The sequence below is a fragment of the Haemorhous mexicanus genome, chromosome 1 (genome assembly GCF_027477595.1).
Source record: "Haemorhous mexicanus isolate bHaeMex1 chromosome 1, bHaeMex1.pri, whole genome shotgun sequence".
Classification (NCBI taxonomy): Eukaryota; Metazoa; Chordata; class Aves; order Passeriformes; family Fringillidae; genus Haemorhous; species Haemorhous mexicanus.
In genome coordinates, this window is record NC_082341.1 from 44,930,973 (window position 1) to 44,957,841 (window position 26,869).

Consider the following 26,869-nt stretch of genomic DNA (forward strand, 5'->3'; position numbering starts at 1 on the left):
GTGCTTTGAAGCTAATGTCACAGATCCAAAACAGGAAACAAAGAACAGAGAAAGCTCCCTTCACATTATTTTCATGACAGCTCTAAATACATGGTACTGGGGACACACTTGCAGTTCAAAGTATTTGGGGTTTTTTTAAAGCCAAACATGCAAATGGACAAACACTACACAGATCAAACATTTCCTCTGCCTTAAATTACCTAGCATCATCTTTATACCATCTTAAAGCCTGCAAATTTACTGGTAACCACATTCCTGTGTTTCACAAAGTAAGTACAGCTGAAAGGATGTACCCTGCATTTATTTCTTGTCATCTAGTTAATGGGGCACTGATTCCCAAACTGAAGATGCACCAGGACATGGAGGAGCACATGCACTTTTCTAGATTGCTCCCAGAAAGTCACCTATTCAACAAGTATGCTACTTAGAGTAAAGGATGTTTGCAGGAACAGGAGACAGCCATAGAAGGAAAGGGGAACAAGAATACCACTATTGGCAGCCTCTGCAAAGAGCCACCACCTGCCAAACAAAGGAATCAAATAGAAGGAGGAAAAAACATACATCACCAGTGCTAGCAGTCACAGGTATCCTCAACTCCTGTTCCCTGCATCCCTCAACACATACTCCCTCTTCATTCTTGAGACTTATGAACCAAGGATAAACCAATGAAATAAAAGAGAGCTACAGCTGCTGAAGAGGAAAGTCCAGCTCTTATTGCTCCTCTTCATATCTATTTCCAACTACTGGGAACGTAAGAGGGCTAACATGCTGCTGTAAAGTTTCACTTTACAGTGAAACAAATAATATTGATAATATTATTAGATAATATTGACCTGTGTAATTATAGAGTCTAACAGGGAAGGCCTTAGTGCATGAAGATTTCCCTACTACCAAAATTTACTTCATCAGAAACTCCATCAGGGGAAATTAATACTGTTCACAGAGCACAGATCTCTTGCCATTTAAACACCCATGCTTCTTATTGGCAAGGTGATGGGATGGGACAGTGCTTTTTTTTCTGTAACAGTTCCCTACCCAAAGCCTTGAACTATGGCAAGGTCTGCTATATTCTTGCTCAGTCATGACAAGCCCTGCTTCTGTCTTACTCCCCTCTGCTCACAGCTCTGTCCAAACACCAAAGACACAATGGAAGGGCATTGCATCCTGAAGGCTGCACATGGAGCCACACAGAACATACATGGCAAATCTGACTGAGCAGCCGTGCTCTCTGCTGCCACTTGGCATATGGTAGCCATCAAAGACCCTGGCAGACTTGGACTCCTCGGCTCTCGATGGATTCATTCCTCAAAGGCTATTTTTACACTTAAAGGATAAAGCACCCACTAAAATTTACAGTTTCAGTTCCAGAGCCACTGACAGTTACGCTCTGGCACAGGTTACTGTGAGCACTACATCAACTTAAGCCAAGCACACGTGGAATTCTGAAACTGTGCCATATTAGGTATATCACCTTTCAAATAAACTCAGGAAAATTAGACCTGAAATATGCTGTCAGCTGTTACTGATTTTTCACAGTTAAAGATAAATATGGTATCCTCTCCTCCAGTGCAGAGGTGTTTTTGACAGCACTGGCTAAGCTGGGGCAGAGGCTTCAGACCTGCTGTTGCCTGCCACATTTGATACAGCCCTAAGAGAATATGCCCATCTAAAGACCTTAAAAATGTTAAGATACTATTGCCACCAGAGCTTGAAGAATGTGCTTCCGAGTCACAGCTTACTAGAAATCCACATCCTAATGGAACAGCCCAGCAGTTCCCCCAGCCTCCTCCAGGAGTCCCAAAGCAGGAAGCAGGCCAGTCACTCCAGAAGGCAGTCGGGGAGGTCAGCGGTGGCATGACCTGGTTAGAGGGATAAGGAGCGGTCACAGGGCACCAGCTGCTTCACAACTGTCAGGTCACACTGTGGGCGAGCTCTGTGCAGGAGTCTGGAAGAACATGATGCTGTGAGAGACACAAACTCAGACAATCCAATAGATTCTGGTTTTGTCTTCTTCAAATACTACAGCATGGCTTACTGTAATTTCAATGGCACTGTTTGCAAAATAATCTTTCAATATTAAGCTGCAGCTACTGATTCTTCTGGAAGAAGAGATTTTATCTTGCTGTTTAGGGCTATGGTTCAAGAAGTGTTTGTTTACTGCCATTTCTCTCATAGGGTACTCAAATAGCTTAGCAAATCCAACATTAAAGCCTCACATACAAACCTTTGTTTTTACTGAAACACAGGTTTGCAAAAAACCCCCAAAAAGCAACAAACCACAGCTTTTACTTCTTTTCTAAAGCCTCTGCCTGAAACCTCAGGCGGGGAATAATTTCAAAGTTCGTCTTCTAAGTAGGACACGAACTGCATCAAATTTTCTAGTGATGAACAAAAAATCAAGTTAAAAGAAATTTCAGAAAGAGCATCAGACACTTGTTCCTTCTATTAGCATAAACAGATCAAATGTGGTAACTTGGAAAATACAAACACAAAGTGAAACTAAGAAAATAAGAAAAAGTCTCTGGAGAGAACACTTAAATTCTCTTAATTGCCTTAATGCATACATCATTTACAGATACAGCTCAGGATAGCTCTTCTCTTCAAAGTTAAAACTTTTTTGCAGGATATTTTACTACTAGCCGCTGAGTTATTGTCTTGACATTCTCTTCCATTTGTTTTTTGTCAAGAAACGTCTAGACTGCAGTCAATGTAACTAATAAATGTGTGAAAGATTTAAATTGGGATCTGGACTATACATCTTTAAAAATCCTAAAATGAAATTACAAGCCTGTAAGCCACACATTGTCAGCTGCCTCCTTTCTTAGATATATAGTCTTTTCCTATTCCAGCTCTTTGGGAGAGAATGGTTGCTCAAGAATGGCTCCTCTTTATCTTTTCTGCTCTAGCATTCACAGATTCCAGAGCTCTGAATGGCTTCCATTCTATTGTATTCTGCATTTTCAGTCAGATCCAGAAGGCAGATCCCTGGAATCAGATCCCTGGAGTGTCTGATTTAAGATTTTAATAGTGATCCGAAGACTTTTTTTTCTTTTTAAATCAACTTGAGACAAATTCTTTGCCTGCACTTACTAAGTGCTTTAGATAAATAGGACTTTTAAACTACTACATTAGCAAAAGGAAATGGCTGCCATCCTAGGTCCTATGTAGGTAAGAGTCCTTTCCTGTCCTAGCTGCAAAAGCAAGAATCAAAACATGGCTCCCCTGACCCAACAAATCACTAATCAAAGGAAGCTGACCGGTTGTCCTTTCACAGCTCAGGTTCCTTTATGAAGAAAATCTGAGAAGACACTATCAACAGATACCCCTGAGCAAAGTTTCACTGCAGTCAGCCTCAAGGCCAGCTTATCAAATGTAAAGTAAACATATTGCTGTCAGGCAACTTTACAATTCCAAAGCAATGCCAATTCCAAAGGTGCTTTCCACTCTCATCAAGAGAGCTGACTGCAATGCTGCCAGGCATAACGTTAGCTCCGTGACAGGCTCCAGAAACAGGACTCAGGGGAGTTACAGCATCTAAATGTCAGCACAGAGAAAAACCTCACTACAGCAAAATGACTATGGAAATAACAGTCAAGAAGTGAGTACACATCCTGCATATGGAATAGGCCAAACAGTTAAGGAGTTCTAATTACACAGTTTTTATCCTCTTCTTTTCAATAAGTATAAATGGTTGAAGTGAAGCATATCCTCTGATTTCCCATTTCTGGTACCAGATTTACAGCCAGATATAGCTAAAATGTTTCCTATGTTCAGGATGAAAAGGCTGCATGCTGGTGTTTCCATCTGCTTTACTTACAGAATGGATTGACTCACCCATTCTCCTAGAGAAATACTACCCTTTGCAAGTACTCCCACGTGCAAAGATACATAAAAATACCATAATAGGTCTTGTGTATCTGTATCTCTGCTACACTGAGTGTGTAGGCGATATGAACGCATAGGTGAAGAAAAGGCATCTTTAGAAAACATTTCAAACACATACTGAGCTTTTGAGAGGAAGGCAGCGTAGAAAGACAGGGCTAAATTTATCCCAGATAAAACTCAAATTTTTCTTTCCACCCCCCTCCTTCAAAATCAACACGAGCAGCTTCAGACTGTTCGATCTGGATGAAAGGTAAAGTCATCGGAAAGAACAAGAACAGCATGATGTATGCTTCAGTAATAATTTAATTGCTAAAATAATAGAAATAAAATATAAAATATGCCCTCTCTTGATAAGCTTCCTCTCCATCCCAATCCCCACTTTTAAATTTTCTTTTTATCTGTATTTTCTTCAGCACCTTTCTTTTTTACATAGACACACAAATCTGAAAACCAGGTGGGATATTTGATTGTGAAGTTTTTACAGGAAAATCCTATGCAACGGCATTCAAAGAACATGGTTCATTCACCAAGAATTCTGGATACAGAAACTGTCAACCACAAGGTGAACAAGGATGCAAATTCATAGCATGTCGCATTTTCTGTGCTAACAATCCTACAAACCATCCCTACATCAGCTTTACAATAGTTCATTTGGAAGTAACAATTTTTTACCATAAAACTACTGCTTCAGAGAACAATTTACAGCACATGAAATAACAGGAATGGGGCATTCAGCTTTTGCTACCTGAAACCCTGAAGAAGGTTACCAGATTGGCTGGAAGTAGCCCTAGGATAGATACCCTCTCAAGTCAGCAGGTGCACAGGAGAATTTTCAATGCATGTACTTCCCCATTTCCACCTGAAAGGGTCAGTTGCCCATTACTTTCAGAGAGTATAACAAACAACATTTTTAGGTTGGTTTTTTATATTGAAAATTTAAGTCATAAGACACCACACTTGGATTATTTCTGTCTATGCAGTTTCAAATTCATGGATAAGAACAAAATTGCTGCTCTGTTCTAGAAGCACCTGCTGGGAATGACAACCTAAAATATAGTTTCATAAGACACACACATTTTGTGCATATTAAAAATGCACTAAAATTCCAGAGAGAGATTTCGCAATTTTTGTTTCATTATAAAATAGGTATTGCACAGCCTTCATCTGTTGATCATGCCTTTCTTATTTAAATAAGTATACATAAATTAAGGTTTATCTTACTTAGATATTAGATGAATACTTCATCCAAACATACTGGCTACACATGTAAAACACAGAATTTTGTCTATTTAATCCACGAATTTTACTCAAATCACTTGTAGCTTGCCACATGCTACCACCATGAAAGATTAAAAACAAAAGGTGAAAAATACCTTCTTCCAAGATATCAAGGATCTGCCTGTTAAAAGTGCATTTCCTCTCATTTTCCTTTTCATAGTCATATTCATAACTTTCCTCTTCGTTTACTGACATTGCTGCAGTTATCCCAGATAGACACGAAATGATGCCTGAGTCTCACAGGTGATGGGAAGTCATTCCCTCGGAGGCTGTAACTTTGGGGAGAGCAGAGCAAGGTCTCCACAAAGCAGGATACCATCTTTCCTCACTCACATGCTCAGCCAGGGAACTCGGGAGAGACTGAGTCCTTGTCCTTAGTGCAACAGCTTTGAGTTGTACAGATGGGGTGGAGGAGGGAAGAGACCATCTGTCAAATAATTACTAGAAGGTTTATGTTGCTCCTCAGACCAGCTCTGACAGTAGCCAGTTTTTGCTCAAAAGCCCCACTAACATATTTCAAACAAAGTCAGTGAGCTGAAAGACTCTCCCTGACACTCCTCACATCAACAAGGCTCCCTCTCCTCTGCCCCTGCTCTTACAAGTGAAGTGGTAGCTTCCCACAAGTGTCTCAACACGGAAGTCTGACCCAGCCTCTGTCACACCTGGAGAAGGGTGTGCACCACACAGAGTCATAAATCACCTCTCACCTTGCCCAATGCAGCAAGACCTCACTGGAGCTGTGAACAGCCTGAGCCTGTGCACACACAGCCAATCCTACCCAGCAAAAAGATCTTCATACCCAGGGCTACTGTGCAGTAGAGTCTGACTGCAGCATCACCGCACACTAGAACCATTAAGTGAAGAATTTGGCTGGGGAAAGGAGCTTTTTTATTGCTTATACAAAGGAGAGCTTACACTGGTACAAAGAACTTAAATGACGTACCCCATTAGCTGTCAAATACTGTGCTTTCCACATTCATTTTTCTCTTCAGTCTGCTGTGGGAAAAGAAATACCTCACAAGTCTACATATGGCACCCAAGTGCCATTTTCAAGCGTGCATGCATCTCTTCTTTGTTCAACAAGAAACAAATCTCCTGTGCTCAGACCTCTTTGTTTCCAACAGGCTGTATTTGCTAATCTTAACTACACACACAGGGCAGGCTAACTTTCTTATTTAACTTTTTGTAGCCATAAATATTTAATGTTTGCTAAGTTGCCTCCCTTGCAGTGGCAAGCAGGTGCCCTTTGCTGCTAAAGCATTCCTATCCACATCACAGAGCAAAGCATTTGCAGGCAAAGTGGGGGCACTGCAAGGCAAAGGCACCTCACCATCCTCTGAGGGGACATAACTGCTAGGAACAGACAGACAAATGTTACACTAAAAGCCAGCAGAACGTAACAGTTTGGGGCATGTAGAACAATTTCGCTATTACCATCTCTCTAGTGGTGAGGAAGAACCAGTGGTGGGGTAGTATGAGATGGGAAGTAACTACTTTTACACAATAATGATAAATGATTCTGGTCTATGTTTTAAACTCTTGATATTTATATGCACACAATGTAATAATGATTATATAAATAACAGCCAAAGGATATGAAACGCACATGGTTGCTGAGGGAAGAAACACTGATTTCTGAATAAAGATTTTGCCACTAAAGCAACTTGATCTTTGACTGCCAAAATTTACTGCAATATTCAGCAGCAGCAATAACCTCAAAAACTCAGGGGAAAAAATAGGATTGTCTCTTTCTCCCCACATCATTACATTAAAATATGTAATTTTAATATGTAATAATAATGAGGACTACTTCTAGTTTCCGATGCTTCGAGCTTTTGTGTCTTCCGTTCTTACCTGTAACGGTGAATCTTTAAAAAATACTTAAAATCAGACACTGAGGGTCTTAAATACCTACTTGCCATTCAGTGACCATTTATCACATTTCAGTAGCAGCTGGAAAATGGAAACTGAGAGAGTAACCAAAACAATAAGTCATATTAAAAGAATGCAGGAAGAACCTTTTAAAGCCTAGGGACAGAAAAATCCACCCCTTTCAAACATGCTGTGGTTTTAATAATCCTGACAAGCAGTCAACTACAGCTAACTATCCAGTTTATGACGGACACACTGAAAGGAGGCATGTTGCTGTTCAAAACACATGACAATATAAGGAGAGTAATTGAACATTCCCACAAGCTGCCTTCTGTGACTAATATCAACTTGTACCACACAGGAGGACTCTGATGTTCAAAAGCTAAGAGAAAGTGTTGTAATTCCTATTTTGATATCAGCACACGATAAATGCTGGAGCAAATTTATAATGGGTGGAGAAGGAATGTATGCCCCACCCTCACACTATCAACACATTTTTCATATATTCTGCATTACACCCCCTTAGCAGTACAGGAACATTTACTTGCTAAAGATAATGAACCAGGTTTCCAACTTTCCAGCCAACCAACACTAAACAATAAGCAGCTATGGATTAAAAAAAAAAAAAAAAAGACAGCTATGTTGTATTTCATTCTGATAATACACAATCTAAACTGGAAAGATTCAAAAGAGATTTTTAATATTTCCTGTAACCACATACTCAGGGACTTTAAGAGTATACTAGAATGAAGATTCTTTTTAATGGGTTGTCACTGGGAAGTAAATTTGGTGTATTTGGTGCAATCCCCACTCTGAATGAGGAGGCTTTACCTCCGGTCAGGAAGCTTGTTAAGGGGGCTGCAGTGCTCCAAGCACACTCCCAGTAAAACAGTTGCACTGAGGTACCGAGTATATTCAGCAGCTCTGCCATGAAACAGGAAACACACAAACCAGGATCTAGTTTGAAGAAGGGTGAGGCTGGAAACAATACAAACAAACCCTCATATCCTGACTCATTATTTCCAAGGAACTCCAATGCATTCAAATAATTTTAACTTTCCTTTATCAATAAAAATATCTAACTTCTGCACAATTAACTAACAATGTTCCATCTAGAACAAAGAGATTCTCTGTAAGCCAACAAGTCTAAAAACAGCAGATAAAATGGCAGCACTTGGATTTAAATACGCTGATAAAGAAATGTGGGTATTTTGGGGTAGGCTCTTCAGGGAGGGAGATAAATTGGTTATTGAATGTGTGCTTTCTGTTAATATGTACAGTCAAGCAAAGTTAGTTTGTTCAATTTTTTACGTTTCATGTTTCCCACTCTTTCAAAATCCCACACAAAATATCTTCTGTCACTCAAACAAAAGGACAGCATGTTACTCTTGCAGAAAGGAAAAGAAATGGAATGAATAGGAAAACACTTATCTAGATACTTAGCAGTTGAACAGAATAAAACCAAAAAATATCTCTATGCTGCAATGTGTGTTGCCTTATGTGGCTTATGTGACTCAAAGAACAGGGAGTCAACAAAGGAGTAAAGAGAAAGAAGTGGCAGGGCAAAAAGCAGAAAACCAGGAAAATGGTATCAACAATTCCGTGAATATAAGCAAGGTTCAAAAATATTTATCACGTCTAGAGATAAAAGACACAGGAGCACAACGAGATCAACATGAACGAGCACTTCAGCTGCATACCCAGATAGCAAGGGCTATTTCAGAAAATGCATGCTAAAGGCATTCATAAGATTCCCCCAGACTTCAGTAGTATATCCAGTGCCAGCATCCACTGAGATTCAGAGTAACACCAGGGTTACTCTGTCCACAGGGATGGACACAAAAGAGGCCAATGTATGAGGGAGATGATGGGTCACCACACTAACATAAGCAAGGCAACAATAAGTAATCACTCCTAAGAGATCAAGCAGAACAAGATAACATTGCCTACTATTGTTAAAAAGAAAGTCAGTAAGCTTGCTGATAATTATATCAGTGGAGTGGAAAACAGAATAGAGGAGAGATCTCTAAACAATAACTGCAAATATAACAGGTGGCAAAAACATTTCAGTGTGAGTGGGAAGAAAACACAGGAAGGGATGCTGGAACAAGATGGAGTGGCTCAGGCAAACATAAAAATGGTTAGGAGGTTCAGCATGTGTAACAAACCAGGCACACCATGGGTCTGGCAAGGTAAAAAAAGGAAAAGACACCATTTCCTCTACAAGAAATTGCAAAAACTCAGGGCCAACAAAACGAGGAGGAAAGATCCAATTGCACATTCACAAAGTCATCTGGGATTGTAGGTAACTGAACTCATGCATTGTTATAAACTGTTGAGGTAGAAATAAACAAGTAGTGGAAGAAACCACAAGAAAAGTAATTTGCTCTAAAGTCAATCTGAATTTCTGTAAAAAGCATTGTTCATTAGAAAAATACTGTACTAAGAGAGAGGCAGGCAACAAGCATATTCAGAAAAATGTCTATGATTTATACTTATCTTTTTGTTTACTTGTTTGGTAGTTTGTGGGGGTTTAGTATGAAGTTTGTTTCACCCAAGTTGCATGCAAGATTTTTAAGAACGTATTTTTTTTCCATAAAAAACACTTAGATGAACCTAAACTTTTATACTATTATCTTTTGTAATAAGAGTAGAAAAGTTGCAGCTTTTCATCTTTATCACTGATTCTGTCCAAGTCTGCTATGAAAATAGCTACTTTCCTACTCAAGCTCATTCCCCAGTCCACCTACACAATATACTTTGTTAAGACCAAGTAAAGTGACAAGTGTCACTCATTTTATAAAATATTATACTTGAAAATGTATTTTAAAACCATAGTGTAGTAGTTATTTATAGAAGTTTCCATTTATTGTAATGTTAGTTAACATCAGTAATTCAAATAGACTGTGACATTTTATTGTTTATTTCCACCTACTCCTACAAAAATAAATTTTGTAAAGTACCTTATGTAAAAGAATTAATTAATTATTCCAACCGTAGAAAGTCTTTGTCAAGATTTATAAATTGTAAATTTTGAGCATTTTTTCTTTTGCAAGATATTAGAAAAATACCACTACCAAATGCATTACTGTCAGTCAGTAGAGAAATTCATTACATCTGAGACAACATCTGAGTGAGTTGCTGCTTTACCTATTAAGTTAAATAATAGCATTAAAACCTTACATCCTGATATAATTTTAGACTGTTTTTTTTCTCTGAAGAACAAGAAACCACATGCTGTTAAAATAATTATTAAATAAAGGAAACCAAATAAAGTAATGGAATTCTGAGTCCCAGAGGCTCTGACAAAGAATGTAAGAACAATTTCATCAAAAAAATAATTCTGGAGGATATTGCACTGTGAAGATTCCTATTCGTTTTACTGTACCACCCACTATCTTATAATGTAATATTTATTACAAAGAGTCAACTGGGTGGGATTCAAAAGTGAATGCACACATACATTTGAGCTCTGGAGAGTCCATGTATGGCAGAGAAATTGGCTCTCTAACTGTGCTTCAATTTGTCTTAAAATAGATATTCAAAACAGGTCAGCTGAGCTGCAACTGCCTATCTCACTATAATGAATGTAAAAAGAATCTCAGGAAAATGACTCTGGTATCAAAAAACACATGGCAGAAAAATAAAAAGCCAATCAAGAGACAGCATCTCTTTTAATATGTCATCTGCTTCGGGTTTTTGGAAAAGCTCTGTTTTCTACTAAAATGATGCCTTTTGTCAGCTACCACAATTAGAATACCTTTGTCTGTCAAGGGTAAATGCCAAAACTACTTTAAACCCAGATGAACATTCCAGTATCTAAGGCCAAAGACTGTCTTCCACTGCATCTCTCAAATCTTCCTCTCTCTCACACACCTGAACTCTAAGAAGCAAAAGAAAGCTAAACCCTATAAAATTCTATGAACCCTATGAGAATGCTGCTCACCTGAGAGGCCGAGACAGGACTGACAGCACTGCCCTACAGCAAGTAAAAACTAATAATTTAATTTAAAAAATAACAGCAATTTGAAACATGCAAAAAAGCATTATTCCTTACCTGCTGGAGAGATTATTTCCCTATCAGACATTAAACCTCTCTTTCTCTTAAGGAAGAACTTCCCAAATAATTTAAGCGGACTGCCAGCACATACTCCAGCTGACTCCGCAGATCTCAGCTCATGGAAGAAGTATCCTGGGCAGGGGCTCAGCACTGACAGGAAAACCTGTAAGCCCAGAATCCAACCAACCACTACTGTGCACCTGAGGCCCTCATCCCACAAGGTATTTAAACGTTTGCCCAACACCTGTTGCTTATTCCATTACCATGGCACTCCCACAGTTTCTCCAGTGCAGAACAGAGCTTAAGACAAAATGGATAAGCAGATCTAAGCTCTTAGCTTAGACATTCAGGCACACCACCCTTCCATATGACACTTTAAACAGACAGACAAAAGATCATAAAAATGAACGACTGGGGGAAAAAAAAAAAGGTACCTGTAGGAGCTTTAACCTGGGGAAAGCTACAGCTTCTATGGACCATCCAACTGGTCTGTTTCTTAAGCTTCTAAAAGCAGGCCAGCTCAGGCTGTTACATCATGCAGATTAATCAGATGCTACAGTATTTACTAGGGTTAAACTGAGAGGATAAATGTTACATAATGGATTCAATCCAACTTAAAGTGGTCAGATCTCTCAAATAAATATGCACCTCTTTGTTTGAACACCTGGATAGGAGTAATCAATTAAACATAATAGAAGTTCAAGCATAACAAGCTTCTGAAACTGCATTCAGTTCCAAAATGGAGGCACATGACACTCAAAAGAACCATAAAAAAACACTCTAATTTTGTCACTCTTATCTATGTGCTTCACATTCCCTCTGGTATTGTAGAGCACTACAATAGAAATATCTCTGTGTATTACATATGTACATTATCCCCTGGGCCTACACTCCTTCCTGCTTTCTGTGCTTTGCTTCACTGTCATCTTGGACTTGGCTTGTTTAAGCTAAGCTCTCCAGCCAGAATAAAATTCATGTAAAACTTCTGCATTCCCAAAGGCTGCATCTTGCTTCAGAGTGTCAGCAATAAGGGATCTTGATTTTTTCTTGCTGCAGAGAATACAGTTTTAGCAATTCCTTACCCTTTCTTGTGTGCCTTCTATCAGAAGCCTGGTGAAAATATTCAGTGTCCTGATACAGAAATAATCACCCTAGCAAACATTACATAAAAATTGCAAATAGCACAAAAGATAATGCTTGCCAGAGTTTGTAATTCTTCCAATTCAAAAAGTTAACCTGCTCACTTTTAAAAATCTACATTTTTAATGTCTTTCACAAATAACCAGAGAGAAAACATGGACTGCCTACTAACACATCAAATACATACATATTACAGGATATTGGTAACACAGAAAAAACACAGACTTCACACTTGGACCAATATTCAATATTACCATCATTATATTTAAATTCACCTCGATTATTATAGATAGAGTTAGCTTTTCGAATACTCTTTCCCCTGCCCAAAGACAGCTCATACACAGCATATGTTGCTCTGCCACTCCCTTCAGAGAGGAAAAAGCTATACAGCAGTCTCCTGCAGCACACTCACAAGAAATGCCGAGGTGCAAAAGAGGTAGGAAAAAGAGGTAGGTGCAAAAGAGGCAGGCATCTCTGCTACACCTGGGTGTTGCCTTTTTCTGAGTATTTCCTTTTTAAAACCATGGAATAATGATGCTCCGGTCTTACAAGCTCCAAATTCTGCAACAAGAGACTAGAAAGATATATTTACCATCCGTGCATTCTTCATAATACCAGTCCAGTTCATAATAATCTGCTTCAATAAATTTCTGCATAGTCAGTATCCTTCAGTGACATACAGGAGATTTTACTTCGCTGCTAAGGTCAAGTGAAATGCAGCCATGCCTTCCTGCCTTTGCAAAATGCCAGAGCACAAGGCAGCTTACGGGAAGCTGAAAATGAGCTGCACATCTTCACCGAGGCCACAACTAAAATAAAAGAGAGGGGGTGTGGAGGGTGTATTTGGAAGGAAAAAAAAAAAAAAATAAAAAGGATGCAGAAAGGAAGCAGATGCCCTGGCAGCTCCTCTAATAAAGAAGCTCTGCACAGGAGCCTTGGATGGGTGTTAACAAAATCCTCCTATCAAAAGGCTGATGCGCTGACGTTGGGGACACACACCACCGCCCGGCTGCTTCTAACTCATTCCTATCCTCCCCAGTCTCCACATCTCTTTCAGGCTAATGTGTTGCCATGGAGACGAGCTGGCTCCAAAAGCGATGCAGAGATGAAGAAAACGCATTTTGCTGCTTCTGGCTTTGCAGGCTAGAAGGAGTCCTCCATACTGGAAACAAAAATCGTTGCTAAGAAAGATGATACAACCCATTGCTACTGCTCACAGAACAACAGCATCACACTGCTGCAATTCACTGGGGACATGTGGTACATTAATAATGAAAATCTTGTCCATTACTATTGCCCTCCACACATTTTGATAAAAGCCTGACTTCCCCATGGAAAATTAAACTATGTTACTGCTTTGTTACACTATTCTGGTCTGACATAATAGAACCCTTTCTGAATCCTGATGTCCTGCTGTTGAGAAATGCCAAACGAAAAAAAAAGAAAGAATCAGCAAAATCAGGACATCAATAAATTTCTCCTTGCAAAAAAAAAAGCTAATCTGCTCCTGCTTTTTGCCCTATCCATGAACCACTTCCCCCTCTCTTTTTTTTTTTTCCCCAAGCATCTAAGTTTCATCGCTGAAAACAGGAGGTTTGGCCAAATTTTCAAATTTTGTAAAAATGCTGAAGGTCATCATCCAGAATAACTTTATGTTTGTGTTCAGTGTTTTGGAAATGGAAAAAAATACTTTTGCAACCCCCAATAAAATTGTGTTTAAGCTATTAGGAGAGAACCTGTCTGAGGAAGAAATGGCATTAAATCATCAAACACAGCAATTCAAAAAGCATGTCTGAATATGTGCAGGTACAGATACCAAATGGACTGACATCCATTTTGTTCATGATTTTGTTCACATAGTCTTCACCCATTTCTCCCACTCTTTTAGGAAATGCTAATTCTTTGCAAACACCAGTAGAAGCACTGGGATAGATTGTGACGTAATATATCCCAGTAGATTAAGGTAGGAGGCCATATTGGATCCAACCAGGGAAGTCTTTGGTGTCAGTCTAGCCAAAGACTCCATCCTCAAGAATAGCCATGAGCAGGCAACAGAAAACTGCCCAACACTTCCCACAACTGCCCTCCCAAACTCTAATTTCTTCATCTTCAGAGACAGCCTGAGACAGATACAGCTACTGCTACTTTTAGCAATTCTTGAATGACTTATCCTCTCTGTTCTTGAGCCCATATACATTTTTAGCATCTCCAACATTCTCTTGCAAAGAGTTCCACACATCTACTGCTCAGATATACAAACCCCTCACCTTTTGCTTTGTAACTCACATTTACTAACCTAATGTGATGCTTCTAGCTGTGGAAAGCTGAACGCTCAGTCCATCTCTCCCTTTTAATCACTCATGATTTTGCAGGTATCTATTAAGTTCACCCTCACTCATGTCTCTTCTAGGTGGTTATTACTTATTCTACTCCCCAGCTGGTACCACTTTGCTTTACTGTAACAGAAATAGGTAAGGCCTAGTCAAGCTATGCAGAGGAAAATGCTTTGGTTTCTTGACCATATCAGTATTCAACCTTCCTGGTATAAGAAATTATCACTGCAGTAGCTTTGAGTCTTGCAGAGTTTCAGTTATGCATACACACAAGGAAAAAGCTGTACATGCTATTAAATGCAATTAAGGTTACACTGTTAAAATACTGCCAGAGAAAAAGAAAGGTTCCTATGGCAACATCAACTCAATTGCTCTGCATATAATCTATTTGTTCCACTTGTATTATTTTTGTCCAAAAGGTATTTTCAGTCTGGTTAATGCTATTAATAAGCATTCAAAACAGAAAGAATTAACACTTGATACCACCTTAAATTGCTGCAGGGACAATCTCCTTTTTTTATTTGCTGACATTTTAAACAAAGGAAATCTTCAACATGCTAGAATTTTCTTCTATCTGTCCTTCCCACAGCACACACACTCCCTTTCAATGAGACAGGATAAAAATAGTTCAAGGTAGGGGCTTAGAGCTTTTTTTGTTTGTTTGTTTTATTGATATTTTTTTTACAGATCTGATTGGAAGCATACTGGTGTAATTCAGAAAGGCATTACTTTTCTGTGGAGAAAAATCACTTAGGTGGCCAAATGGTTTTAGAACTCCTCAAGAGACTTGAAAATATGGAATAAGTGTGTTATCTCCCCAGCATGAAGACAGAAACCCTGGGCAGATGGAATACTATATATCCAGGTATCCACTCCCAAGCATCTCTTCAATTACGAGGAACTGTTCTCTATAAAGCTGGAAAGGTTGTCAAGTTGAATGGGAATTTGTGACCAAGCCGACAAAGCAGCTGCACTCTTACAGAACCTACTTGCCCTACTTTTCCTTCCTACAGGTGTGTATCAGATACATTTCATAGTAAACTATTCAGAACAGTACATTTTTCAGGTGGACTGATTCTACAAACTTTGAACCTCAGTGTATTCCAATCTCCATATCACAACACTACACTTGCTTGGGGATTACTGTGTTACTCACCTAAAAGTTCATATACAATGGGGCTGAAAAAAGATTTAGGGTAATAAGTCTGTGACTATAAGGAAGCTGCACTTTCCTATTCCAAATCTTAATATAGTTATTCACATTTGTTTGGCATTCCCTTTCAGCTGATAAATTGTGTTCTATTTTTTAATGTTTACTTCTAACTAAACAAACCCCTCCCTTTATCTATTCTCTACAGGGCAAAGCACACAGATTGATAAAAAATTCTGGTAGCCAACTGCGAACAGCTAGACTAAGCATTCTTAGGTTTGTGGCTACAAAGGGGTTTCAATAGCAAGAAAAGATGTCTTGAAAAGCTCAAGAGCCCTCTCCTTCCTTTTTGCTGAAATAAATCCATGCCATAGGTCAACATTAAACTGACGTGCCTAAATTACCCAGGTTATAAAAACTACACAAACCCTTCCCTTTGTTTGAAGAGAATTTTTGACAAAGGTACTTTTATCTACCCCAGCAGCACACTCAAGACTATAGTGCACTGCACTGTTGAGGTGCAAAGCAGCAGCAAGTCATCTCTGCTGACAAAGTCTTAAAAGAATGTCATTACATAGCATGCCACTATAAATCCTGTGTTTGCATGCTTAGTCATTCTCAGATTTTTTCTCCAAACCTTTTACAATTCTGTAAGGATGCTTTTTGAAACTGAACACTAGAGTTGGATGGAGTATTTCCAAGAAAGCTGCAATGGATGACCTCCCATTTGATTACCACTGGGTCACATTTCTTCTCTTGGCTACAGGCTCAGGATGGTTCAGATAATTAAACACCATATCACATCATCATCTTCTACAGTCACCAGTACAGTCACCACCACTCAGGATAAAGTGGCCCATCCCATTAACATCGTCTGGAGTCCTTTTTTAACAGAGCAGTAGCTGTACAGGCCACCACTATGTAATGCATATTAATCATAGTCAAGCTTTGCCACAACACATACTTTTAAATATGCCTGCTTTGTCAGTTTGCAAAGACCAACTGATTTTCAAGGATGGGCTGTCACACTTATTTCTAAACTGAAATCATTTACTGAAGTGAAGAGTTACTGATGTTTTCACCTTCTAAAAGAACACTGAATAGGAGTCATCCTATAACTATACTTTTATTAAGGACAAACAACTCTGCAACTTACAACAGTGATCCCTTCCAGTGTAGTCTTTTACTTAGCAAGAAGTCTTGCTTTACCTGGAAAGAGCAGAACCCAGACTAAAATCTAGAGCACTGAGGGCATTATTACCAGCAGCCTTCAGAATTGGTATTTCGAAAAATGGGTGCTTCAGATTTGATTGACTCTTCTTCATCAGACCAGAATGACTATCCAGGGCTTCAAAATAGTACAAGTGTTTCCTCCAGATGAGACAGAGCTCGTGGCTTCACACCTTAAGGGCACACTGACCTCACCTGATACAAGGAAAAGACTCTTCTAATGCAGCAGAGTCAAACTGCTCTCCCACTGAAACAAAATTATTTAACATGAGACAGGGGCAGTTGGATGAAATTAAAGTACTTAATGACAAAAAGCTATTTTCCACATGAAAGGATTATTTCTCCCTTCCCCCAGATAATTACTGAGCACTATTTTTGCATTTGTATAAAATCAAAATTGATGTCTTCAGCAACCTTCCTGCAAAACCAGCTGTGTAGTTCAATTAAGGTATCACTGAGCACACTAAACATTGTAAGTAAGACTATAATAGCAAGAGCCACACATTTAAGAGAATACAACCCTATCAACAATTCAGAATATCGAGAATAAAGCTTTAAAGAAACAAAATTTGCAAACTGTTCACCAGCTGGAAATAATGTACATTACAATCTCCTCCTTTTCTTTTTTTTGTTATATTTTTCATGGGGACAGCAAAAACATTTGTAAAATTAGGTTAAGCTTAATACTATGCTCGATTGGCTAGACAAAAATATTACAGCTGCATGGTTATGACCTATTTTTCTAACAAGTCAAAAAACCCACTGAGAGACATGATTACAGCTTCCTGGGAGAGGAAAGGAATGCATTACACTGAAGGAATATAGAATAAGGAAGCCCAGAACAGGACCAAGCACTCCAGGTGTGGCCTGATCAACATCAAGTACAACATCCTCAAACTGCTGTCACCACTCTTCCTAATACAGCTCAGGATACCATCAGTCTGCTTTTCAGCAGAGGCATATTTCTGGCTCATGTCCACCTTGGTGCCCACCAGGATGCCCCAGGTCCTTTTCTGCAAGGTTGCATTCCAACAGCTGGACCCCAGCATCTACTAGTGCATGCGGTTGTTCCTCCCAGCTGCGGGACTTTGCATTTCCCTCTGCTGAACAGCACAAGGCTGCTCTAGATTCATGACTCCAGCCTGTAAAGGTCTCTCTGAATGGGAGAACAATCGTTTGGTGTCTCAGCAATGCCTCTGAGGCATGGCTGACACCCTGTGTCCCACCCTCCCTGATGCTGCACAGCCTGCTGACTTCCTCTCATCTTCTCCACCTGGTGACAGCTTTTCCACAGCAGCACACCTGTGGCATGAAAGGAGGCCATCTCTCTCTACCTGAGGTCAGGGAGCAGCTCTGGGCACTTCCAGCAACCTGACTGCTGCAGTCCCAATTGGCCTTCCCACTCTTGAAGCTCTGTCTGGGCTCAAGTCTCTGCTCTGAGAGACAGGTACTCCAAAACTTGGAGAATGTACTACCACCACATCTGAAGACTTAGTTATTCTGAACTCAGATGAAGATCCCTTCTTTGCACCTTTCCAGAGAAACTACTACATCTGTTGGCTGTATCTGACCATCCCTAATGAGCAGAAGCTCCAAAGAAGGTGAGGGATACCCTTGGGTCAAGAGCAGCTGACAGCTTCTCAGAAGCCACTAGGACTTCCTGAGGCCCACATGCCTGTGGCTCACCTCACCTTCACCTTACACGCAGCAGCCGGCACCCTGTTTCTCAGAGAGTTCCCAGATTGGCCCAAGTCTCCCTAAGTTGCTAAGAAAAAACTCAGATTGCTGTGCCTGCTCACTGCCTCTGGTAGCTGTGCTCGCAGAGAGCTGTGCTCTAGGCCTGGCACTCACACAGACCTCCCCACAGCCCCCAGCTAAAAGTGAGCTTGACTGCCCCTAATCTGGGGCCAAGGATATGGAATGTCATTTTGCTGTACCATACTTGCATTTAGGCTTACTTAAAAGACACTCTGGTCAGATGACATTGAATTTATATGATTATACTTTAGAATAAGAACAGTTTTATTTTATTCATTTGGCAAAAACTGGCTCAGCCTTCCCTCTGAAGGAAATAATAGCAAAGATGTGCTTTGGTGTTCCAGAATGTGAAAGAATAGTTGCAGGCCTAATTCTATTCAGTTCCTCCCAATTGTCTTCTTACCCAATGGAAAACAAAATTTTAAGAACTAATTCTCTATATCAACTATCCTGTGTTATAGCTTAAATCCCCACAAAAAGCACTGAATAAATTAAAATGCTTGGATATTTGACTGTTCATTTTCCTACCAGTATCTTCAAAAATTGATTTAAAATGAGAGCTAAGTAGCCTTATTTCAACCCTCTTGTCTTACGTGGCCCAGAAGATTCCTACTGATTCTGAGCCCTTCTGGTTGTGAATTGGACTGAGGATCTCAAAAAAGCCACAGGAAGAAAGAAAAATCTTCTCTAACAAGCCACAACAGTATGCCTAAGGGTTGTTGCTGATTCTTCTGCTACATGGATCAACACAGTGTGAAACTCATCACATTTCCACCAACAGCTTATAAACCACCATCAATCTCAACACGCAAACAACTGCAAGGTAATTTCCGTAAGTAATTGAAAAATCAAACTTCGGAAGAGACAAGCTACAGTACTTGTGAACACCCTCATCGAGGTTTTTGAAACAAACTAAACAGGTAAAAGAGAAGTAGCTTAATTGCAGCACTAAAAATTGTGCAAGCAGTCACACCCTGGAACACTCTCCAAAGTGGTGGTGGCAATTCACCTGGAACACTCCCCAAAGTGGTGGTGGCAATTCACAGAACCTTTCTGCCATCTTACTTAAAATAGTTTTTTTACTTTCAAGTCTGTGACTTGTTCAGAGTAACTGAACAAGGGTAAAGTCAGATGTCAGTTGCCATGGTATCAGAATAAGGCTAGACCCGAATTTGCTTAAACTTCCTGAACTACTAACTATATGCGAGTGTCTGCCTGGAAGAAGTAAGAAATAAACATTTATTTATCGAAAATCTCTTTGCTTGCTTCCTCTTTTTCAAGCAGTTATTTCCTAATAAAAGAAGAAACACTGCGGCAGGAATTATACTGTTGTTTTTTTTTCATTCAAGCCAGTTGATTGGAAGAAATCTACAACCACAAAAACATGATAAAGCTGCAGTCATTATGCTTGAAAGCTAAAAGCTAGATAAAATAGTTAAGTATTCACAGTTTCAGGCAGCTGTGCTATCCAATTTGTCTGCTGTTCGCAGCTTCCTTTTCAGAGAGTAATAAAAGGGTTTGGGTTGGAAGGGACCTTCAGAAGTCACCTAATTACAAACACCTTGCCATAGGCAGGGAACCTTCAACTAGACTGGGCTGCTCAAAGCCTCATTCAACCTCACCTTGATAATTTCTAGGGACGGGACATCCACAATTTCTTTGGGCAAGCTGTTCCAGTGCCTCACCACCCTCACAGAAAAGAATTTCTTCCATATAAATAATTTAAACTGACACTGTATCAGTTTAAAGTCATCATGCCTTGTCCTATCACTACAGGGCCTGCATAAAAGTCCCTCTCTTGCTTTCCTGTATCCCCCTTTAGGTACTGAAAGTACTGAAGTCTGCCCAAAGCATTCTCTTCTCCAGGCTGAACAACTCCAACTCTGTTGGCTTGTCTTTAGAGCAGACGTGCCCCAGCCTTCTGATCATCTTCGTGTCCCTCTGAACTCACTCCAACAGGTCCACATCCTTCTTACATTGGAGGTTCCAGAGCCGGACACATACTGTAGACAGGATTCTCACAAGGACAGAGTAAATGGGAAGAATCATCACCCTTGACCTCCCTGGACTTGCTGACTACACTTCTTTCGATTGCAGCCCAGGAGACATTTGGCTTTCTTGGCTACAAGTGTACATTTCTGGATCAGGCTGAACTGTCAACCAACACTCCCAAGTCCTTCCCTCAGGGCTGCTCTCAATTCATCCTCTGCACAGGTCGTGTTTTGTATCCATCCCCAGCAGTCACACACCTCCCATCACCTCAGCTGGTAGAAGGACACTGCCATGGGGATTTTTGAGTTCCTTGTCCCACTAGCAAAACATTTTCCCATGGTTATTGCAACAGTCCACCCACACAGACAATTTTACTTGTGAGACAGGCCTAATCAGGTTACTAAAGACCTTGGAAACATTACATTTCAAAATATTTATTTAAGCCAGCTTCTGCCATCACTGTAACAGCACTAATTAATAGGCTGCTACAAAACCAGCAGTAGTGCACTTGATTCCACAGATCAGCTTCAGCTTGCCTCCCCACCCTTCCCACTATTTTTGTGTGACTTGGGATAGGTGGAAAGCATATGTAAGTTTTTTACTAAAATACTTCAAGCCCTTAAATGAAGCATGAACATCAGAAACTCAGTTCTTCATATTATTCATGCTTTTCTTTACCAGCTTTGCTCCTTACAAAGAGATTGTTCAGCTGCTTCAAAATGCAACAAAGCCCAGGTGCTGAGCCCTGTAACTCATTTCTCCTGAATCTCTAGAGTTCCTCAGTAAGTCTATCTAATCTACCTACTACTATAACCCATGTAAATCCACTGCTACTGCTTTACCATAGCAGTCATGGAGATGAATCACAGAAGTCTTCTCTAACTGCACATCTAAGTCAATATCCACAGTGGGAGAAACCAGATACATGAACCCATTCACCATGATAAAGTATCTACAGGCTCAAACAAAGGAATGAATAACAACAAAGGTCCCAACTGTACTCATGCTACCTCTAAACACAAGTATGTTTTCATCTGATAGTATGAATATGAACAGAAGAAAGGCTGAAGGGACAAACCATCTCAACCAGATGGTCAGAGTTTGGTTCTTCACAAGGCTTTTCTAGAAGCTTAAGTTGCAGCAAAATGATTTCATGTAATTCTGTGATGCTGGCACATAATGCCGCCAGACAACAGGGCAATGTGTCAGAAAACACAGTAAAAAAAAGTGGACATGGAAAGAGGTCCAAGCTTTCTAAACTGCATAGATACAGAAACTTCAGTCTTTTTGACAGAGATCACAAACAAAAAGAAGTATTTCAGTTTCCCCAGTATTTGATAATGTGGAAAGGTGCATGCACAAATCACAAATGCAATGGCTGTTCTTGATTAAATGTTCCCTTCGTTTTCTGTCTACCACAATCTTGGAGACCAAAGCAGTAAATCACAAACAGTTTTCTTGCTCTCTACAGTTTTCAAAGAATTGCACAGATACTTCAAAGAAGGTAACAAAAATAGCACCATTTTATTTGTTTCTCAGTACAATTTCTGAGTTTTTGACTTACGGAAGTATTTCAAGGTCTCTTCTATTTGCTCAGTTGTTAAGTCAATATTCGCATCAGGGGAAATGAGAGGTGTGTGAAGCCAGTCGTCGTGGTCATAACCATAGATTGTATCTGCTCTTAACTTGTAATGAGGCAGCTGCTCTTCCAGGAGACTGATGATTTCAACTTCAGGAAGATTGGTACTATTGCACACATCTGTTAAGGGAAAGGGAACAATCTCTATTAGTTACCTTGAGTACTATACATACAAGCTTTCAAAAACTTCAGTTTGTTTTGACATCAACAAGATTTTGCTGCATGTAAAGAACAGCTCAATACAAATAAGTTTAGAAGATATGCCTGGCACAAATTATCCCAAAATATCATATTTACTAGTAATACAAGGGCATGCTCTCTTCGTGACAAAAAGCTTCACCTCTAGAAGCAGGGACATTTACTGAAGACTAAGTGGGCTAGGGTGGGGAATAGAGAGCCGGTTTCAACTGGAGTATGAAGAAAGCCTTAGTGCACAGAGGAATGTACATTTCTGATGTTCTACTTCACAGATCATTCTTCGTTTGCAAGCCTTACATATCTCCCTAACTTAATCTTGGACTACAATTTAGTACCACTTTATTTTTTGCCTTTCCTGCTGGCAGATTTTTCTCAAGAAACAGAAATCCAGGACTACAATAGCAAGCAGTGTCACAGTTCACACCTAAGACGTACTGGTAAAGACGATTACAGGAACTTCCAGGGCACCTTTTGACACTGTCTTTACTTACATTCTGTGCTGCGGCCCCTCATGCTCACAAACATATCAAGTTTGCACACAGCTCTAAAAATGGATACCAACAGCCAACAACAACTGCAAAAATGTTACAAATTAAATTAGAGCTTTAAATTTAGGCCAAGAGGTAGCTGAGAAGTTTTAACACAAAAAACCCCAATTCACAGTGGAAAGTTTTTTACCGTGAGGAGGGTCAAAAAGGGGCACAGGTAGACTAGAAGTAAATAATGCCATGAGCATTTACTCTAAAAGACCTGCCTTTAGGAGCAGTCAGAATAGATTATCTCCTGAGGCACCTTCTAACTATTATATTATATTATATTATATTATATTATATTATATTATATTATATTAGAGTGTCAATACCCAAAACAGTCACAATAGTTCTAAATACATAACTTAAATTATCATATACCAATAAATACAATGTCATGCTAAATATTTATTAAGAAACTGACCAATCCATGGTATGTTTTCAGTAAATACTGCATCAATCTGCACATTTTCCATTTCCACACCAGTACAGAGAGAGAACACCACCATCCAGCACAACCCCTACCCCCACACACAAAGTAAGGAAGAGCTATCTAAGCCTTTTTTGGAAGAGCAATATACCAGAGCTCCCACTTTAACCAGTGTCATAGCTCTTGCAACTCTTGCTGAGACTCACTCCAGAGCAAACAGCAACATTGTCAAGACCCTGAGTGCTCCCATGTACCTTTACACTGCCATGACCAGGCTCACCATGGTCCCCAGCCAGCACATTTTGCCAGGAGCCCCACGTACATGGCAGCCCCTGGTCCTGCCCTGTGCAGTGCTGTGAGCATGCCTGTGCCCAGCTCTGCTCCCTGCTGACACTGACTCATTGTCCAGGCTTCCTGGACTGCTGGCATTTGTCTGATGATCGACCCCTGGAGAGTCAATTTGAATGGTTGCTGCCAGCACCTTTGTTCTGCTTGGGAACAAAGGGACTGGGCTGTGCCAACAAGGATTGTGCCCTTCCCATCCTGTCAGCTGCCTATAACCAGCTCTTGCTGGTTCCTGACAAGGACTCCAGTTTTTGTAAGAGAAACCTAGTCTTGCTGGATTGAGGTAGACCTGCAATTCCACCATAACGTAGTGGAGCTACCCTCTGCCAAAGAAGGGGAGGAAGGAGAGAATGGGGAAGTAACACATACTTCTCTATACATCATTAATTACCTGGTTTTTACCTTTCTAAGCCAGAAATTACATTGCCAAAAGCATCCCAGCACTAAAAATTGTAAGAACATTACTTTTCTATCAGACAACAGGGGAGAGAATACCAAGATGAACTCATACTGTCAATCTCCTGCCTACATACTTTACAAAATCTTGATAATTAGAACTATAAACCACACGGGAAAGTTGCATTGTACTTTATGGTTCAAGGAGTCTGCTATTACCTATCAGGAGCTATTCTCCTCTGCCTTCATCCACATTGTTCTGCTAGCTGTTATGCACATGTGAGTGTCTTCCAAGCCTCCCTGCAGTTAGATGCCCACATGTGCATCTGTTTTTATAGAGCTCTGTGCAATGCGAGAATCAGCCTGTACACATCATTTTAAGAGGTCCTTGCAACCTTCTCAGAGGGATTACTGGCTTACACAGAGAAACAAGATCTGCTCCCCATGCTTTGAAAGATGACAGCCAGCCTGTTACTACAAACTTTCTTTTTCCCTGGCTATCTTTTTAATGGCTGACAGCATCATCTCAGTTCCTGCAACCATCTGAGTGCAAAAAGACAGCTGCTGGCATCCATTAGACAATCAAAAACCTTTCTGTGTACATGCACATATCAAAGAATTGTCTTTTATACATCTATCTTTGGACTGCCTAATCACTCTCAACCTCAAGAAAATAGAGTTAATTTTTTAATTGGGGTTGTTTTGGAGGAGTTTGCCTGGCTGAAATGTTAGTTTTTCTATTCAGAAAAATGCAAAAATCTACACAGTCCAAGATGATGGTCTTGGGAACCAAGAAATAAAAGCTTTGAAAAATTCAAACCTTTAGTGTCTTTCTCTTTTTTATTAGGATTCCAAAAGAAACAGACTTTATAGATGAGATGAGAAAGTTTCAGTTGTACAGATAAGTAAACTGACTTGTTTTATCCCAAAAACTAGTAAAAAATGAACACAAAGGAAGTGACCAATAAAATGTGAGGAGAAAAAAACCCCCGTCATTCATGCACACACAGGAAAAAAAAACCCATACAGTTTTATATTGGAAAAGAAATCCACTAGAATGTGAAGGCCAGGCAGTAAAGAAGTAAGACTTATCGTGGAAAACAAGTCAACCAAGAAAATTCTTCTACTCTGCCGTATAATAAATCCTGAGTGTTTCTAAGCAATTCAAAAGGCCTAATAACTGGAAAAGATGTTAATGAGTAATTGGCAAGGCAAATTTTATGACGCTGTTCTGATGCTATTGTCATTAACTTCTACTGCAAGTTTAAAATCTGTGCACCAGCAGGAAATATGAACAGGCTCTGATGCAATTGCCTGTTTAGAAAAACAGGACACCATAATGACACTTGTTCATGACTAGACATTAGCTCACCACTTAAATCAAGGCAATATTCTCAGTGCTACAGTTACACATTCTCTCCCTCCCTTAAATTTTCCTCCCCTCCCTTTTCTGAGATGCACACATTTGTTATGAGAAGATATGCAGATTAACACCATCCCCCATCCTCAAACATCAGGTATATTTTTTATAAGACCCTGATTGTGTTTCTACAGAGGTTTTTTAATTATTTCTGATTAGAGCTGCAAAGATAAACAATTAAGTAACTTCTCTACTAAGAACACCCAAGAAGTCATCTGTGATGGTAATTCATTGATTAAGTTACCTGATATCCAACAGATATAAAAGCACTTCCTCTTCTCCTAGGTGGTACCTCCATTTTATTGTGAAAAATGTAATAACTTACACTTAAAACAATTAACTGATAATTAATTTTAAAATGATACAACAAAATATAGCTGAACCATTTATTTCCTTTTGAGTTGCTGTTATGGATTCTGGGGCTTGTAATCCAAGCAATTTTCAACTTTCAGTTTTCTGGAAAACACATTTGGCAAACAAGTTTCTGCAAGCAGATCAAAACCAACTTAAATAGTTAATAAGTCATGAACTCATGATTCTTAATAAAACATGGATCAGTACAGATTCTGCTTATGCTCTTGCAACTCTAGAGCTTTCAGAACTTCATAGAATTAAATATTTAAAAATTAATAAATTTCATTCTTTTTCAAACTATTTTTGAGAGTAACATGTTCTACTGCTTTAGTTTCTTCTTAGCTTAAATGTATGAACACCCCACCTCACTTGTTTTGTTTCAAATATGTATTTCTGCATGCCCTGTTCCTCAGAAAATGAAGAAGGTGCTCAGTCTGCTTTGCAGTAATTTTTGACAACATTCCTCCTCATGCTCTGTTTTCTTTTCTAAATGAGATTAAAACAAATGTTTTCAAAGATTTTTGTCCTGGTTAATTTCTTGTTACAGTTTCTAATCTTCTCTTTCCATAAAGAAGATGCAAAACAGGCAGAACACTCCAGCTCAGCTCTCTTCTGCATATTTCTTCCCATGTCAGTATCCCTTTTTATTAATGGAATACCTACTAGCACATTTAATATCTTTTCATACATTGATATTTGAATTGCTAGTGTGTGTCTCCTATTCTGGACATACTAAACCTCTCTACTCCATGCCTCTCAAGACAGCCACTCAAGTTTCACTGGTTATTTCAGCTTGCTTATATTTTCTTAAAGGAAATTTTATTATGCCTGCTGATCTAGGTACCTTCGACTATTTCAT

The 26,869-nt window shown here is 39.5% G+C and overlaps 1 protein-coding gene across 9 annotated transcripts in view; it reads right to left on the reverse strand.

The window, feature by feature from the left end:
- Window positions 1-26,869, reverse strand: part of TRAK1 (trafficking kinesin protein 1) — a 126,710-nt gene that overhangs the window by 43,291 nt on the left and 56,550 nt on the right. For all 9 annotated transcript variants that reach the window (XR_009486722.1, XR_009486724.1, XM_059848064.1 and 6 more), the window contains exon 3: window positions 22,263-22,457. Coding sequence is in view for 6 of the 9 variants with exons in the window: in XM_059848055.1 (XP_059704038.1) it covers window positions 22,263-22,457 (195 nt within the window). In the remaining 3 variants the exon portion in view is untranslated. The remainder of the gene's footprint in view (window positions 1-22,262; window positions 22,458-26,869) is intronic.